The sequence below is a fragment of the Glandiceps talaboti genome, chromosome 18, assembly GCF_964340395.1.
Source record: "Glandiceps talaboti chromosome 18, keGlaTala1.1, whole genome shotgun sequence".
NCBI lineage: Eukaryota > Metazoa > Hemichordata > Enteropneusta > Spengelidae > Glandiceps > Glandiceps talaboti.
This window is the reverse complement of record NC_135566.1, coordinates 13,091,640-13,110,153: the sequence shown is the minus strand read 5'-3', so window position 1 is coordinate 13,110,153 and position 18,514 is coordinate 13,091,640. Positions and strand designations below refer to the sequence as shown.

The following is an 18,514-nucleotide window of genomic DNA, read 5'->3' as shown; positions in this document are numbered from 1 at the left end:
TCCTATTGGATTCTAGATCACCATGTTTATGAGTGGACATTACAAGAATTACAAGATTCTGCCTTTTTTTAGGTTGGCATCCTCTAAGTTAGCTATGTCTATGTCCATGAATAGACTGTAACTGGATGGATTGATGGGACTGGTCTAATAGCTTGTCAGGAGACTGTTTTGTAGGGGGTGTTGAATTTTAGTCAAATGCACACGATGGAAAACAGTGTTGGTAAGATAGATAAATATAACTACCAAATTTTGGCTATCAGGTCGTTACAAGCATATGTATTTCGGGCACAAACAAATACATCCATACACGGTCATGAGTGTAAAGAACAAAAAATAGTGAAATTTAGAATGCGAGAATTGATACAATGACCCTTTGACCAATTTGAATATTGGTTTAGTTGATGAACTGTACCAAAAAGCTAAATACACTCCGAAATGACTTCTATGTAGCTTGCTAATGGTCATGGTAACGTGTGACATATGTTGATTGAAGTTGATTGACAGCATCAATTTTATCAGGAACAAGCTCTCATTAAAAAAAATCATCATTGCGACAGTACAGAAAACATAGTAGACTCATTCCGTACGTGTTCATCTGAGCTAAGTAAGAAGTCACTTAACACATGCAAGCTACAAGCATTTTACCATGTGTTTAGCTTTGCTTCAGTCAAGTAATTTCGCCTTCGAAATCCAATATATTATGTTATTTTTTAGTCATTTTCTCCCACCAATACCAACCATCACCTGTGATCCCCATTTAAAAGAAAGTGTGACTGGAAAGAATTTTCGCACACAACTCTAACTTCAGTACATTTAGCCACGTTCTAAGAGCTTACCATTTTCACAATTGAGGCCATTGTATTGCGTATTGCAAGTTCGAATGGGAGCTGCTTGACTTTCCAATTTTGATCCGTCGTTCATCACAGCCATAACTTTTACTTCTTGAATGGTTTTAACAGAGAGACTTTTCAACAGGTACGATCTCCGGAAACCAGGTATTTGGGGAGAAGTAAAAGTCTCTCTTTTAACTCGAAACTGTTGCCATTGGACGAGGAAATATTCTGCATCCAGTAACACCGACCATGATATACGTAGAGACTCGCTTTGGACTTGAGACATCATGATCTCGAATGGTCCGACCAAACGCATGTCTAAATGTCATCAATAGATTGAAAACTTTATCACAGTATATGTAAACATAGTAGAGTAGTAAGAAACATTTAGCATTTTGAAGTTGATAAATGGTTTACATTTTGAGATCAATGAGATGTGGTCATTAATGTGTCATATAAAGCTGGGCATCTAAACTGACTGATGTTCGTGTACAAAAAAATCTTCTAATCTTCTCACCAAGCATTTTATAAATAGCCCAGCAAGTAATTTAATTTGTCATTTTTGAACCAAAAGCGGAAAAACAGTGATAGATAGGCAACTTTTATCATCAACCTCAAGAAGAGACTTCGAAATACTTACCATGTTCACAGTTCAATCCTTCAAAACCATACGGACACGTCGAGAAGACCGATATGGAACTAACTCTGTTCTCCAAAGTGTCACTAAGCGCAACAATTCTTATATCATAGGTTGTGGAGAGTGACAATCCATAGAGGGCGTAGTCATAACGACCCGACTTCATCAGAGTGCCGCTCGTCCAAACATCTTCTGAACTGATTCGATATTGAATGAACACTTCGACAAAAGTTATGTCCAAAGACCACGTGAAAAACACAATGGAACTTCCCACCTGTTCAAATTTGATGCTATACGCTGCATATGTGGCAACGTCTGAAAATGAAAGCAACACTTGCATAAGGAGGCAAGACCAATTTATATAACATGGTATATTGGTAATGATACACTTCTTTAAGTGGTAACGTTAGAAAAAAGTAGCTTCGTATAATCCTACGTTAGTAAGGCGTCATATTTCTCCAAATGCATATCACATATCGTGTGGTATTTTTCCCTTTTGCTTGTTTTTTTTTCTGCCTGTGGTTGGCGTGTTATTTTATTTACTGTGACACATGTGTGTTGTTGTTTCTAGATTACCTGAGCTAATTACGTTGTAGGAGTATGGGTACTGTGTATCGGACCTAAATTGAAAATGAATATATATAATTCTGAAAATATAACTGTGCGATATCACTACATGTAGTAGTACGAAACTTGGGGTAGCGTTACAATTCTCATTCATCACCGCTCATATCCCATGTAATGTATGTATGTATGTGCATGCAAAATGAGTTATTTCGAATATCAAATCCATAGCTAATGATTCAATACTTGTTAATCTGGTTTGGTATTGATAATGTAAACTTACTAAATTCACAGTTAATGCCTTCCCATCCTGGCAAACACGTTGATATTTCAAACAAATTACTGTATTGCACCGAACCATCGCTATGCGTGACTTGTAATCGGATAGAGTAGTCTGTATTATTGACTAAACTTTGTATAATGAATAGATTACGGTCATCTGTTACATCCCCACCAACCAACCAAGTCTCTCCATCCAGACTGTATTGAATAACAAGTGACGTCACATCAATGTCAAGATCCCAAGACAGGGATACCGAGGAGCTAGTCAATTGAAGTAGAATCAAGTCAAATGGCGCGACATCAAGTAAATCTGCCAATGAAAATGGAAAATTAAATTAAAGCAGTTTCAGTGTTTACAGTTTTGGAATGGTTTGACTTAGATCAAGATGAGATCAGATTTTGCAGAAATAGGATGTTCCAGAAAGAAAATTGCCATACATATTATCCCATCCCATGCTATAAAAACACAATTGACATTTGATACCTGACCACCATGGTCATAGGTACACGATGATCATTGGCAAACTGTGAGGGACCCTTAGTAATTAAAACTGTCTTTTTCGATACAAAGCGGACGTAATATATGGTCCATATGTCATTTGTACAGACTTTTTATGATTTTTTAAAGAATAAAGCGAGGGTGAATTTGAACGTTTACGCTGAAGAGATGATTACTTTATGAATGGTGGATGAAGTTAGAATACAATTGCCAATAATGCACATCAATTTGAAACCTTTTATGAGCAAATCCTTGTGGGAATGCACTAACAAACTTACCAGCATCACAATTTGGTCCTTCTGTGCCTCTTTGACATGTAGTACCTTCAATCACTTCACTGTATTTGATTCTATCATCTTCGTGTCTGGTGATTACTTGTACTTCATACGTTGAGTCAGCAACCAACTCCTGCAGAATGTATGTTGTCCTGCCATTGGCAATAAAGGAACCAGTGTGCCATTCTTCCTCAGTGGTGAGTCGATATTGTACCATAAAGGCAGTCACAGATGTATGGGACGACCAGGACAAACGGAAAGATACTGAACTTCTGAAAGTTATTGTGATGTCATAAGCACCTCGGTCTGAAAGAAAATGGAGTAATTTTGTGAGAGAATAGTGGGGACTTTAATATACTCAAGTCATATGATTGTTAAAACCGTTTACGATATACAATCGAAATTTAAATCTTCAATTCAACAAGTCAAGTATCATACATTGCATGTTAAGTTTTCGTTGTATATTAAAATTCTATTTTGTAAAGTTTATTGGTCTTTGAATTCTTTGAAAAACAAGAATGGCATGGGAATGAATACTAATGAGTATAGAAGCTCCCTTGAAATGGAGCTAAACGGCACACCCATCAATGTGTTTTTATTTCATTCTTGGTAGGGCTCTGCAGATAGTGACTGAATTACCGTATTAAATAGCGCTTTTCAATTACACCTCTTTTACATTTTTGCACATACGCATTGTTTCTTCCCAATCAACAGCAGTGTCACTGGTGTAGCTACTGTTCATTTCTGCACTTTATTAACAGAAGGAGCACAGCGACCACAACAACAACAACAACAACAACAACAACAACAACAACAACAACAGCAACAGCAATAACTACAACTACAACTACACTATGAATAATTAATTTTGAGTACAAACCATCTATGCAATGTGTTCCATTTCCTATGAATCCAGGTTTGCAGTGACAACCATACCACCCATCTTGTGTAGAACATGTTGCATTATCATGACACGAGATATCTATGCAGTTAATAGCGTTTGGGGCGTCACAGGCACACTGCTTCAAACAGTCTGACTTCACGAATGTTTCTCCCACCTAGTAGAGATAATTAATATGTTAATTAACCACTGCTTTAAACCTAACGCTTTGAATTCAACAATTATCCATCTATGGAAAGGATCAACTTCTGCGTTTTGTCCTTCATATGAATGTTTTGTCCATGATTCTGATCCATCGCGTAAAAGGAACACCATTTCTGGGATTCATTTCCCCCCAAAATTACCTCTACAGATAACAGACAGTTACAAGTTTTGTTTATAAAGTGGAGGTCTGATTGAAGAAATTTGTTCATATCAGAATTGAAATATTGTGTTTCATCCACAAAGTGAACTTGAGAAGTGAGATATGGAGGAAAATAACGCGACCCGCGACTATAGAATTATGTTTCAATATTTCAAACATAAAGTTTTCTTTCAAAATCATATCACTTCCTTTTAATACTTCTATCCTTAGGCTTTCCAATCAATCCAATTGCTGCAATGCGATTGTTTACATCTTGGGAGTTAGTTAAAGCAACCATCCATACGTGTGAGCATTTTTCGCTCTAAGCAATGACATAATGTTCCTGATGGTGGTATCAAATTCTGAAGAAATATCATCAACTGAAATGAGTGCGTCGTTGGTGTTGCATAAATTATTTGGTTAAACACACACATTAAAATATATGAAATACAGATACTTTTGGTACATACCGAATAATAAGTATCATTTTGGTTGCAGCCACATTCAGTCCTGTTCACACATATGTCATTATCCCATACTTTCTCATCGTCGCACACACAAGCTTCCATTAATTCGTTGGCACAGGTGAACTTCCCGGAGCAGCTTTCAGGACACGGGTCATCAGTTATTGCATATGTACTTCCTACTGGACAGTTCATGGCTGAAAGAGATAGTGATTTATATAGTAACATTTTTGAGAGGCCTCTGAATAACTCTTAAAATATAGGAAGATAATTCAAGCATTATAAAAGATGAAGACAAGAAATGGATATACTCACGACAGAATGCGTCATTTCGCCAGAATTTAACTCGGATGCCAGAGCTCAAACAACGCTCTACGTAGTTCTCTATAACTCCACATGCATATGTTTCATCTAACGATGTTTCACATACATCATATATGCAGTTTTCGACATATGTTGACGGGTCCACCTCATCATGACACACTGCAAATGGACCTATGCAAAATAAACAGAAACATTTCGGTTTTCAATGAAAGTATTTCGCCCGTGTAATGTAAATTCTACTAGTAATTTATTAGTGTACACATAGTGTTCGACGGGGCAATTCCCCAACTCATTCCTAACTATCATAAAATATATATAACTATATTTCTTCTCATTTGAATTTAAACAGGCATTCTGTTCGACCCCAAACTACTATGGATGGTGGCATATATTAGAGAGAGGATATTCATCTAGTAGGTACATACCACGGTCGTAAAGGAGATACGCAACGAAAGAGCGACGCATTTACTGTCACACTTGCTAAATGATGGTGTATGTATAGTCGACTCGATTGATAGTTGATACTAAGATATGCCACAAATCTGCAATAGTTGTCTGTGATCTAGAGAATTTGACATTGTGTTGACCGTTTTACTCAATGACACACCGGGTGACAGTACCTAATAACGTACTATACATCTAATGACATGACCACAGTAAACCAAGATTACACACAGCTGCCAATCAATTATTTTAAAGGTATGAATTAATTAACACAGGCGAACAGGAGATGAAGTTTCATTTCACTGCCATAGTATGAAGTAGTAAGAATGGAAAATTATCAATAATTCCATGTGAGATTGACAAAAAATAACCGCTTTGTTCAGGATACATGAGAAAAGTTGCAATGTGTTTATACTAACCCACAGAATTCGATATGATGCCACACAATTCTACCACTCTGTCGCGTGCTTCGTTGGCAAGTCCATGACACGGCTCAACCGTTGGTGTTATCTCCTGACACTCGTCAACATTCCAACTATCCCCAAACGTTGTTATACTTTCCGTCTGAAAAGAAAATACAACGTTGGATTACTCATTGAGCTTATCCAGCGTTTCGAGAAAAATTTGCCCAAGCTGCAAAACATATCCATGTATTATGGCTGTCAGCGAAGGCACAAAATTGTTTAATAATACCGGAGCAACATTACAAAGCCCGTGACTTAAAGTGATCCTTATTCCCTCTCACGTGTGGAGACGCAAAGTTTGTAAACATTGCTCAGTGCTTTTAATTACTGCTGTCTTTCAACTGTACAGCAATTTTATATGAACTCACTTTTGGGAAGTACATTGCAACATTACCTCAAAATGCCATGAACAGGACATTTAAGGTTAAAAGATGTTCGTGAAAGACAGGCAAAGTATGACATACAGACTCGGGAAGGTATATTAACACCACAAATAGAAGATTTTACCTACCGGTTGATTGTTGCGATCAATGTAGTCATTGTCATCAAAACCGTCGAAGTTTCCACACAACCCACACATTGAATTGTAATACTCAGGTGGTACATTGATAAATAGTGTGTGGACACTATCCCAAGAAATTCTCAATCCAGCATCAGTAACTAAACGCTACGTGATAAAAATTACAGCAGTTATAGGTTACATTATGGCTAACATATTTCGATTCATACATAAGAAAAAAGCACCTCGAATCCAAAAACGGACAATGCGGAAGGCACAGTCATTTATTCTAGGAATCTAAATTGCTAGAGATCACTAATCTTATGAAACTGACAGTCAAATGTATATACAAATATTCAGTATGCCATTAATAGTCAACAAATTGGAATACAATGGCTTCTACCAAAACAAGACAGATTTACATTTACAAACGGTCTACAGATGTTTTCAAACCTTCTGATCGCACTGTTGGAGGTATCAATGTATTCGGTGTATACTTACCACATATCTTCCGGTGTAAATAATTTTCATTCCATCCACTTGTGTATACGGCAAAGTGACACTCGCACCATTGACAAGAACCTCGTTGTTCCGTAGAAATCTAATAGTCTATTCAAGAAACAAAATATATATATACTAGTCGTTATCCCACTCAATGATTGCATTATGAGTTGTTATCGTCCAAACATCATCTCCAAGTATTTCACGTCATCCAAACTGCATAAATACTTAATGTCAGAAGTCATTGCCTACACGTTGAAGGATTAAAGTGATTTTTATATGAATAAGACATGAGTATCTATTTTGAATATCTTTTAGCAATATATTGAGTAACAAACTATGACTATATTATTCTATGTTGTTTCACATAGTTTTGTTACGCAGTAAACTGGTAATTCATTTCTTAAATAAGAATCTAAAAAGAAAAGAAAAAAACATAACTGATGAAAAATATGTTAACAGCAGTGGCTTTCTGTACTTAGAAATGGTTACTCTAATTTCTCAATTGAACAATACATGTGTCGAGCTTCGAATAAACCTATTCGCTGATCATCGTCTGTAACTTCAAGTTGATTAAAATGATATCTCAAAATAAAAGATTGTATAGATTGCAAGCAGGAAATTGAGAATACAGCGCCCTCCCACAAGTTAGGAGATCATCAGCTCATTGTATTGTTTCTTAAGAGCTTTGTCCCTTGTTATTCTGTAGCAGTATAAATCTGGGATACGTTTCGTATTGTTCAAACATCGAGGAAAGCAGTAGTGCTGTGTGATTAACTGAGCAACCTATACCATGTAAACCCCCAAGGGACATGCCGGACACACAGACATTAGAAGAGCGCCACCATGGCAAATTTTGGAAAGGCGTATTTACGTACCACGCCATAAATATTGATGGCAACTGCATTTGTGAATGAAGTTGTATTAGATACGTTTCGCATGCCATTATCAACTACAACTTTAAACGCTGGGTGGTTTTCAACATCCTTGCAGGTCTCTGCCATTACGTAGGTACATACACCCTGGAAGTCGTATTCAGATCCATCGAAGGTAATGTAATGTGGGTCACCATAGACTTTACACACACCTCGATCTAGACAATTGAAATATCAATATTACTAAAAGTTACACAATTGTATATCTTCTAAATTAAAAAACATGTTGGATTAAATTGAGCTAAACATTCGGTATTGACATATATATTGTTTAGAGAGAGAAACTGAAGGTGGGGTGTAGATTATATAGATAGTAAGACATGGGAAAATACAGGGAATAAGAAGGGAGAGTGGGAGGGAAGAGATACATATAAAGCAGTGGCTTTTTACTCGTGATGTTTAACTCTAAACTGAAATCAAGTCACGTGCTATCTACGTAACTCAATGATAACAACTCGAATAAATTCCAGTTGCTTACCTTTTTCACAATACTCTCCATCACCTGAGAATCCCATTCTACACTCACAACTGTACATGTCGTCCTCCAAAGAACAAATACTGTCCTCGTCGCATGTCTTATTTTGGCAAGTAAGATCGCCACCATCGTTGCAAGTACAATTCTCTGTGCAATCAGAAGTCGTAAAGATATCACCAACCTATAATAGAACAAGAGTTTCAGAGTGAATGGTTTATTTCTGATAGTCTTTTGACATTACACAATAAAGATGGAGTTAAAGATTAACATCACACCAGAATTGAAGATAAAGGGATGTTCATACGCTTTGGATACTGGAGAGTCATTCACACCACTATAAACTTCTCACGATTATCAAGAAACACATTGAAAGTCTTCTTCATTTTAATTGTTCTAGCAGTAGTCCACTTTTGCCTCATGGAACTTGACATACATGCATATTTATTAGATGAACAATACATATTCACTCAATTCCATATCTGCTTCTTACCTTCAGATAAATAGTAATGAATATGTATTGTTTTTTAAAATATCTTTATTCACTGGAATGGTGCTTCAATTTAGTACAGGCAAATTTTCTCAACCCACATCCACAGTTCCTTCGACCAAGCTAATCAATGACGCCTCAGCGAACCCAGCTGACTAAGAAAGCGTCTAGGGAAAGGTCCTAAATTAAGTATAGTAAACGTTATTTAATATAAAAAATTGTGGCAACTTACCGAGTAATAGTACCCTTCCTTTGTGCAGCCACATTCTGACTTATTGATGCACATATTGCCTTGCCACACTTTTCCATCGTCGCAAACACAAGCTTCAACAAGTTCATTGCTACAGTCGAATTTCCCAGAGCAGGTTTCAGGACACGGATCATCTGTAATGTTATATGTACTACCTTCCGGACAGTTCAAAGCTACAGGAAAAAATATATCAATCAATTTTGAAAGTTGCATAGTGTCCTTTGGTGGAAGATAGGAATAACAGAAGAGAAATTTCTCACATGCCTCATCCTAGATTATATGGGAAAAACATATGCCCTTTGTACTGTTACATCCAAGTAAGCCTGTACACAGATTTTGCTCTTGGAGAAGAACAAGAAGAAGGGTGTTCTACTGTTACTGCAAAAAGGCAGCGTGATTTTACGACGATTATTTTTTTTCAATCATGAATGTACATGTAGCGTTACATAATAACTTTACCACAAGGTTGGAATAACTGAGGAAAAATGAACTTACAACAGAATATCTCATTTCGCCAAGGACTTAGTTGAACACCACGACCAAGACAGCTTTGGACGTAAGCTCCAAAGATTCCACATGCAGATTGCTGATCCAATGACATTTCACATACATCGTATATACAATCGTCCACATAGGGGCTTGGATCTATCTTGGCGTGACATAGAGCAAATGGACCTATTGATAAAAATGTAATATAAAGATATATTCGTAATTCATTAAGTAAGAAATCACATCTTTTTTATCATCTAATTGTCACTTTTTATTCGAATGTCTCTCACATACTTATCAATCATCCCAGTATTTCTAAAGGATAAAATAACATATTGATAGTATATTGAACACATATTGCCTGGCCATGAGGGCACCCGTTTATTACACCTTCGGCCTCGTGAAATAGCATGTGATTCTGGTAACTCACAGTCACGAGGGGGTAATAAACGAGTGCTATAGCCCAAATATAGGCCAGGCAATATGAGTTTTATGATGTACCTCATGACAATCTTGCCCTCTTCTCTTGAGGTTGGCAGACGACATCGTTCGAAGCTGCCATTTTGACCTGCTGTCAACGCGCGGTGGTCACGTGACCATGTAATAGTTGATGGAACTACTATTTCCTAGGGTAATAGTCAGTCTATGTTCCTATCACGTGACTGATTCTAGCGAATCATGGCACAGCATTATCACTAGGTATATTATAAAAAGAATTATGATTTCGTGTCACGGCTAATTACGTTCACTACGTAAATATGGAAATCTGCTTAGTTGATCACTTCCTTACCGTCAGGGTCTGCCATCAGACTACATAATGTAGTTATTTCTTCTACTATACTCTCATTTCTTCCTTGGCAAGGTTCAATTACTTGTGTATTAATTTCTTCACAAGTCTCCTGGTTCGTAATCCAACTATCTCCAAACATTTCTATATTATCAACCTAATCAAAACAAACCATACAACCTCTATGGTTAATAACTTCAATTGTATGACCCATGTCATTTTTGTAAACTGATATGAAAGCATTCATTACGTTTGAAATCATATTGTGTCTGTCTGTCTGTCTGTCTGTCTGTCTGTCTGTCTGTCTGTCTGTCTGTCTGTCTGTGTCTGTCTGTCTGTCTGTCTGTCTGTCTGTACATCCCTGTCTATGTGTCTCTGTTTGTTTGTATGTATGTATGTATGTATGTATGTATGTATGTATGTATGTATGTATGTATGTATGTATGTATGTATGTATGTATGTATGTATGTATGTTTGTTTGTTATTTGCTCGTTTGTCTGTCTGGCAATATAATAGGGTGTAACGTGACGCATTTTCCACGTGATAAAACCTTCCTTTTAGATATTACGAAATGAAATATTCGATATTCTGTACTCACCCATTCCCCTTCAGGATCAACATAATCATTTTCACTATACCCATCAAAGTTACCACACAGTCCACAGGTTGAGTTGTAGTATTCAGGTGGTATGTTGATGAAAAGAGTGTGGTCACCGTCCCAACTAATTCTCATTTGAAAATCCGTCTTCAGCACCAAACGCTAAACAAGACATGATGTAATATATTGGCAAATGAAAACAATGAAGAGCACAAAATAACAGCCAACACCTATTAATGATAACATTTGATGTGAAATTGATAAATGAACAACAGAAAAACAACTCACCACATATCTCCCAGTATAAAGTACTTTAACGCCATCCACTGGTCCGAATGGCAACGTAACAGTTTGTCCGTTGATAACAACTATGTTGTTATAATGGAATTCAAATACCTGCAAGCAGATGATATAGAAAACAGTAGATAAGACTTATATTACTGTTGCCCCATTTCCAGTAGTCTAAAACCAGACACTTATTATCATTACTGTAATATCACTAGAAAGACCATCCTCAAAATTGAATTCTACCAAAACTGCAATCTTCCATTAATTAATGTGGAAATCGTAATATTTCCAAGTACATTCTATAGCCTATAGTAATGTGGGTTTGTTGTTAATGATATAGGGAAGTCACCACTGTCCACGGGTAAATGCTGATGCAAAACAAGATAAATGTACAAGTTCTTGACTGTTTCATTCAAGAGATGTTGCACTAATGTAAGGACTTGCGTAGCGGCTAGAAGTCCCTATATAAATCCAACCACTGCAAGTACCACTAAGCGATCACAGTATTCTGAACTGCACTCATAGTACCCATTCCCAAAGACAATAAATAACATACGTACCATATCATTGATGTAAATAAAGACAGTCTTGGTGAATGATGTTGTCTCCGATACGTTTCGTTTGTTGTTTTCGACCAGAACTCTAACTGAGGGATGACCTTGAACTTCTTTGCATGTTTCCATCAGTAAATAGGTACATACACCCTGGAAATCGTATTCAGATCCATCGAAGGTAATGTAATGTGGATCACCATAGACTTTACACACTCCTCGATCTATTCAGAAATGAATATACAGGTTTTTATATTTAATGTAGAAAATATGTACGAAGTGGGTAATAATGAGAGATGTATCCTCAGAATGACCACTTTTCAATGTGTTGTGCATTCAAAGATGTTTGCTGTGATGTAGACATGCATGTGTACATATATTGCGCTTTCGCACACTTTCAAATACATAGGTTATATATAGTCCTGAAATAACCAGAATGCAGTTTGAGCACAAATCATTTATTTGGACGTATGAACAGTTTTCTTGAATCAAATAATGGCAAACTAACCTCAAATGAGGCCAAGCGATTTAATACATAACTAGGTCGTGCGAAAGTGTTAAATAGATGTAGTTTGTGTACCTTTCTCACAATACTCTCCATCGCCTGAGAATCCCATCCTACACTGGCAACTATACATTTCGTCCTCCAAAGAGCAAATACTGTCCTCGTGACAGGTCTTGTTCTTGCAAGAAAGATCGCCACCAGCGTTGCAAATACAACTCTCTGTGCAATCAGAAGACGTGAAGATATCACCAACCTATAACATTGTGAGAGGTAAAACAAAGACAATTTAATTCTATGGTTTCACCAGGGCGCCATCACGCGGTTGAGAGTGAGCGGTTCAATTATTATGCAAGCAAGGTAGATTTATGACCTCATAGCTACAAATACTTCATTCAAGCTAATCACTGACAATTCAGTGAAGCCAGTGGACCAAGAATGAGTCTAAGATAACGGTCTGAACTAAGTTTAGGGTAATCTATCATCATTATTATAATTTGAAATCTTTTCAACTTACTGAGTAATAGTAACCGTCCTTCACGCAGCCACATTCCGTCTTATTAATGCACATATTCCCTTCCCATACTTTTCCATCGTCGCAAACACAAGTTTCGGTAAGTTGTTTGGTACAGTCAAATTCCCCCAAGCAAGAATCAGGGCACGGTTTATCTGTTATTGTATATGTACTACCTTCCGGACAGTTTATGGCTACAGGAAAAAGAAAAACATATACAAGCTAATCTAACATCCAAGGTTTTATGTGGAGACAAAGACAGAAGTTTGCACCTTTCCCAATATTGTGTCACGTGCTAGGGTAATTTGTCAGCTTTCACACACAAAAAAGTGCATTCTACTGTTGTCACAAAAAGTAAATTTAGTTTCACGATAAGTACTTTTCCAATCATTGTAGTGTTGTACCCATTACTGTAATGTAGTAGTAACAAAGGCAAACTTAGACTTACGACAGAAAGTATCATTTCGCCAAGGACTTAGTTGAACACGTAGATCTAGACAGCTTTGGACGTAAGCTCCAAAGATACCACATACAGCCGATTGCAGGTCCATTGACATTTCACATGCATCGTATATACAATCGTCCACATAGGGGCTTGGATCTATCTTGGCGTGACATAGAGCAAACGGACCTATTGGTGCAAGCAGAATAGAATTGTTTTAACACAACTTTTTCAATGATAAAGTAAAAGCATGGTGAAATGTTATGTCCACGATTCAAATGTGCTAATGAAAAGCTGATCATGACGTTTCAGGAATTTCGCTTCTCTCACAGCTAAGGTCATCACACTTTGTGTTTTAAACGTACGTATCCATATATGTGGATATTATAATGCGAGAAGAACACAAAATAACAATCAGTTATCATTAGAGAGATAATAATAAGTGTACTGTACTTTCATTGAATGAATGAATGAATGAATGAATGAATGAATGAATGAATGCATGAATGAATGAATGAATGAATGAATGAATGAATGAATGAATGAATGATTTCATTTTAAAGCTGGCATAGCCATATGCTATCTAGTCTGTAAACCTCCACTATCGGCGAAATGGAGTTGACTCAAATTTGAAGCTGTGCACAATGTCGTTATGTTAAAGCACCTTCGTTCATGTACTTCACAATAAATGTCGATGGCAGCGGCAGCCATGTTGGATAACAGTTACAACTACGCATCTACCTCTTTGATTGGTCAATGCGTTGACTAATACTGACAATTTCTGCCGTTAGGAGGCGTGCTATCATATACATACCCGAAAACAAAGATTTCAAGGGATGATTTCAAATGATAGTGTAGTAAGAATCCCATTATTAGATGATCATTGATAACTAAATATTTAATTTCTTCCTATTCTCCTTACCGTCACCGTCTGACATCAGGTTACATAACTGACGGGTTTGCTGTTTTTCACTTTCATCTCTTCCTTGGCATGGTTCAATTGCTGGTGTACTGGTGTCTTCACAAGGCTCGTTGTCGATGACCCAACTGTCTCCAAACATTTCCATACTATCAACCTAAGCAAAACCATATAAATTGAGAGTTCTGACTTCTGTCGAAAATAAGATTAAAAATCATAGCAGAAATGACAAATGAACTTTACTATTATACATATCTGTCTCTGTCTCTCGCTTCGTCTGTCTGTCTGTCTGTCTGTCTGTCTGTCTGTCTGTCTGTCTGTCTGTCTGTCTGTCTGTCTGTCTGTCTGTCTGTCTGTCTGCCTGCCTGTCTGTCTACCTATCTACATTATGTGGTGTTATTTAGATTGATTTTATGTGAACAGTTGTACTGTGACAAAACATTCATTTAGTAATTAAGGATAAAAAAATATTCTGTGATATTCTTTACTCACCAACAGTCCTTCAGGATCAACATAATCATTTTCACTATACCCATCAAAGTTGCCACACAGTCCACAGGTCGAGTTGTAGTATTCAGGAGGTATGTTGATGAAAAGAGTGTGGTCACCATCCCAACTAATTCTCATTTGAAAATCCGTTTTCAACACCAAACGCTGTACAAGATAGTTGTAGGCGTAGAATACTAAGAATCATTATATTTCATTAACGTTCGAAATATAGATATCTCGGAATGAACATGGAATACATTTTTTACAAAGGAATTATCGATATTTCATTGCAATACGTAGTCTTCAAAAGTGGTGCCACAGGTATGATGAACATTCGGTCATTCCCCCCTCCCCCCCCCCCCCATATACTAGTTTGTAAGGTACGCCGTGACGGGGTGCCCTCACACATCGGTCAGAAGAGAGGAGGTCGGCGAGGGCGGAGCGACACGACGTATCTTACAGTCTACCCATATATACTGCCAAATAAATAACAACAACTGCGATGCAACTCACCACATATCTCCCCGTGTAAAATACTTCAACGTCGTCCACTGGTCCGAATGGCAACGTAACAGTTTGTCCGTTGATAACAACCACGTTGTCATAATGGAACTCAAATACCTGATTGGAAATAATAGTGTCAAACAAAGATTTTAAGTCAAGAAACCTATGACTAGAGATATTATATAGACGTTGATATATATATATATATATATATATATATATATATATATATATATATATATATATATATATATATATATATATATATATATATAGTTAATTATAGTTCTGGAGAGGTATATAGTGACATTGGATTGACATTGGATTGAAAAGTAATGGCAAATGCTGATGGTCAAAGTTACTGTGTTATGGTGTAAAGTTAAAAGAAAATTTGAACACAAAGAAAAGTTTAGATCTAACAACTACAAACACACCGAGACTAGGATAGGTCTTTTCACAAAGATCTGTAGTCTCATAAGATGGTAATACTGAGGAATGTGTATTTTGTTAGAAAACTTTGGACGGAATTTGTTTTGCATGTGATAAATACTTTACTTGGATATCTTTTAAAGATACACACTCAAAGTTATACAATAACCCCTATAATCCTCTTGTCCTTTATTGGTTAACTTGAAGAGTTTCTAACACTCCCCTTTAAAATCAACACAATGTTTTGTGTGAGTGACGTCACATTCAACGTTCCTATTCCTCGGGCAATGTGTTATAGCATTATACGTACCATATCATTGATGTAAATGAAGACACTCTTGGTGAATGATGTTGTTTCTGATACGTTTCGTTTGTTGTTTTCAACTAGAACTCTAACTGAGGGATGACCTTGAACTTCTTTGCATGTTTCCATCAGTAAATAGGTACATACACCCTGGAAATCGTATTCGGATCCATCGAAGGTAATGTAATGTGGATCACCATAGACTTTACACACACCTCGATCTATTTAGAAATAAATATACAGTATAATTGAAATATGAAGTGTGATTTAAATGGGAACAGTCGTCCGATTCAAAAGCCCGCGTACGCGTATTGGGATCATATGCTATGAAAAGCTAAGTATGTAACTAGTGACGCCTCGGAGTCCCACACTACTAAAACCGAGCCAAGAATTATAGGGATACCTTGGGGTCTCATGCTACGAGACCCAGCCAGTAACTAGGGACGCCCTGGGGTCCCACTCTACCGCTAGCCATAGGGACGCCCTGGGGTCCCATGCTATGAAAATGTTATTGCACTGAGAAGTGCGGGATGCGTATCATGTTATTGGACATACAATAACAAACTTTTTACACAAGCCTTTAACATTTTTTTTGCGAATTTACTGACTCACAAACAAAGATTAAGTAATTATTTGACATATTTTTCAAGTAGAAAAACACGCTAGTGTTTTATCAATTTAAAATCCAAAATAATATCACCCTAATCGAAAACTTAGATTTGATATACTTACCATCTTCACAGTTCGGTCCCTTCCGAGTCGGTGGACATGTTTGGAATACATATATTGTGCTATATTGGGTAGTTTCATCTTCTAAGTCAACAATGACCCGGATGTCATAGATTGCGTTCACTTGCAGTGACGTCAGCTTGTAATACGCCAATGTGATATCAGATACAGTTGTAATATCTGTCCATTTAGTACTTTCGCCCCTTACTCCGTATTGAATGCTGAGTTGAGACACGCCGACAAGGGAAGTCCAACTAAGAGATATCGTACTTGTGAAGGCGTACTCGACAGTGAGCTCAAATGCTCCTATTTGGTTCATATCTGTCAAGATATTTTGAACAATGCGTTTATATGCCAACAGTCACGTGACAAAAATAAGGTAATACTAGCATGATAAGTTTTGAGTTTCGCATATCGATAGTTCCAAATGATTGAAAACAATATATCATATTCCCAAAGAATTATAATTTGAAGCAAGAAGATACACTGAGTGGAATCATCGATTGTGGTGCCTTATTCATATAGATTTTGAGAATTTTACATCAAGCCATTACTAATATAGTAATATATCTTTTCATCCATATTTCATGAATGACGCCCTCCCCTTCGTGATGATTTGTTTTACTAACCTTCAGTACAGCCAAGGCCTTCAAATCCATATTCACAAGTAACCCAGGTGATGACGTCACTTTCTTCCCACGTTCCGTCGAAAAGTACCGCAACAACTTGCATTTCATATGCAGTACTAGCAGATAGTTCTTGTATCACGTACAGTATCTGTGAGCTAACGAGAGCGGGCGTGTCTGTCCAATCAGAAGAACTTTGTGGTCTATAACGGACGAACAGCAACTTGGCTTCAAAGTCTGCCTTCCACATGATTGTTATGGCGCTACTTGTCAGCTGTACGACTTCAATATCATATGGACGATCTGAAAAATAGCGCAGTAGTTGAAAACACCAATCAACGACTACTCATTGACATTAAAAAAACCCGTCAAATATACACGTCCTCTTTTTTTTACGTTGAATTTCCTGACTTTTTTCAGCTAATATGAGTTAAGAGCTCAGGTGCCAGTTGCCTGAATTAAGGGCCAATTTTTTATTCTCTGAAACGTTTTGGCTCATTTCACATTTGTTAATCATACCTTATCTCTGTACATCATCCTTGGAAGTAACTTACTCGCTAATATCAGTAAAACACCACTGTTTTTATTTTCTGGAACGTTTTGGCTTTTTTTCAGACTAATGAAAATCAAAATAATAACAACCACCCACCAAGCAGTGAAGAAGATCACGTGACACTATATTAATCACAAAAATCTCCAGTCTCTTTCTGTCATCCGCATCTAGCACGGGAAGGCTTTACAAATGCCAGCAAATTTTCCATTTACTTACTGATTGTGCAAACGATACCGTCACCAACAGACCATTCATTACAATAGCAGTCTCGTATTCCGTCTTGTATTTCACATCTAGCGTTGTCGCTACACACAATTTCTGTACAGTCCATGATACCGCCATCTTTACACACACATTGTTCACTGCACTCGCTATTAACAGTTTGTGACCCGACCTGCGTTGTGATTACAGCATATAAATATCTTATCATAAACAAGAACGAATATCAACATTTCTAGTCATCTGTGCATAAAGGTAATTTTACTGATCGATATAAATGTCTGTAAAGCTGGCTACCTGCCAAACCTACGGCCTCATGATATCTACGTATGACGTCATTTTGTATAATTTAAGAACGACGAGATGGGACTTTTTGTGTCGTTTTTCAAAAAA

The 18,514-nt window shown here is 37.0% G+C and overlaps 1 protein-coding gene across 1 annotated transcript in view; it reads right to left on the bottom strand.

The window, feature by feature from the left end:
* Positions 1–2,992: 2,992 nt before the first annotated feature.
* LOC144449702 (IgGFc-binding protein-like) overlaps positions 2,993–18,514 on the bottom strand; it is a 41,836-nt gene continuing 26,314 nt past the window's right edge. Inside the window, exons 34-58 of the mRNA XM_078140279.1 lie at positions 18,119–18,296; positions 17,353–17,652; positions 16,727–17,044; positions 16,001–16,215; positions 15,271–15,378; positions 14,761–14,922; positions 14,272–14,425; positions 13,356–13,538; positions 12,911–13,101; positions 12,472–12,649; positions 11,901–12,115; positions 11,341–11,448; positions 11,053–11,214; positions 10,457–10,610; positions 9,673–9,852; positions 9,160–9,350; positions 8,444–8,621; positions 7,909–8,123; positions 7,031–7,138; positions 6,542–6,697; positions 5,986–6,130; positions 5,114–5,293; positions 4,805–4,995; positions 3,971–4,148; positions 2,993–3,396 (exon numbers count right to left, since the gene is read on the bottom strand). Of these exons, the coding sequence (XP_077996405.1) occupies positions 2,993–3,396; positions 3,971–4,148; positions 4,805–4,995; positions 5,114–5,293; positions 5,986–6,130; positions 6,542–6,697; positions 7,031–7,138; positions 7,909–8,123; positions 8,444–8,621; positions 9,160–9,350; positions 9,673–9,852; positions 10,457–10,610; positions 11,053–11,214; positions 11,341–11,448; positions 11,901–12,115; positions 12,472–12,649; positions 12,911–13,101; positions 13,356–13,538; positions 14,272–14,425; positions 14,761–14,922; positions 15,271–15,378; positions 16,001–16,215; positions 16,727–17,044; positions 17,353–17,652; positions 18,119–18,296 (4,752 nt within the window). The remainder of the gene's footprint in view (positions 3,397–3,970; positions 4,149–4,804; positions 4,996–5,113; positions 5,294–5,985; positions 6,131–6,541; positions 6,698–7,030; positions 7,139–7,908; positions 8,124–8,443; positions 8,622–9,159; positions 9,351–9,672; positions 9,853–10,456; positions 10,611–11,052; positions 11,215–11,340; positions 11,449–11,900; positions 12,116–12,471; positions 12,650–12,910; positions 13,102–13,355; positions 13,539–14,271; positions 14,426–14,760; positions 14,923–15,270; positions 15,379–16,000; positions 16,216–16,726; positions 17,045–17,352; positions 17,653–18,118; positions 18,297–18,514) is intronic.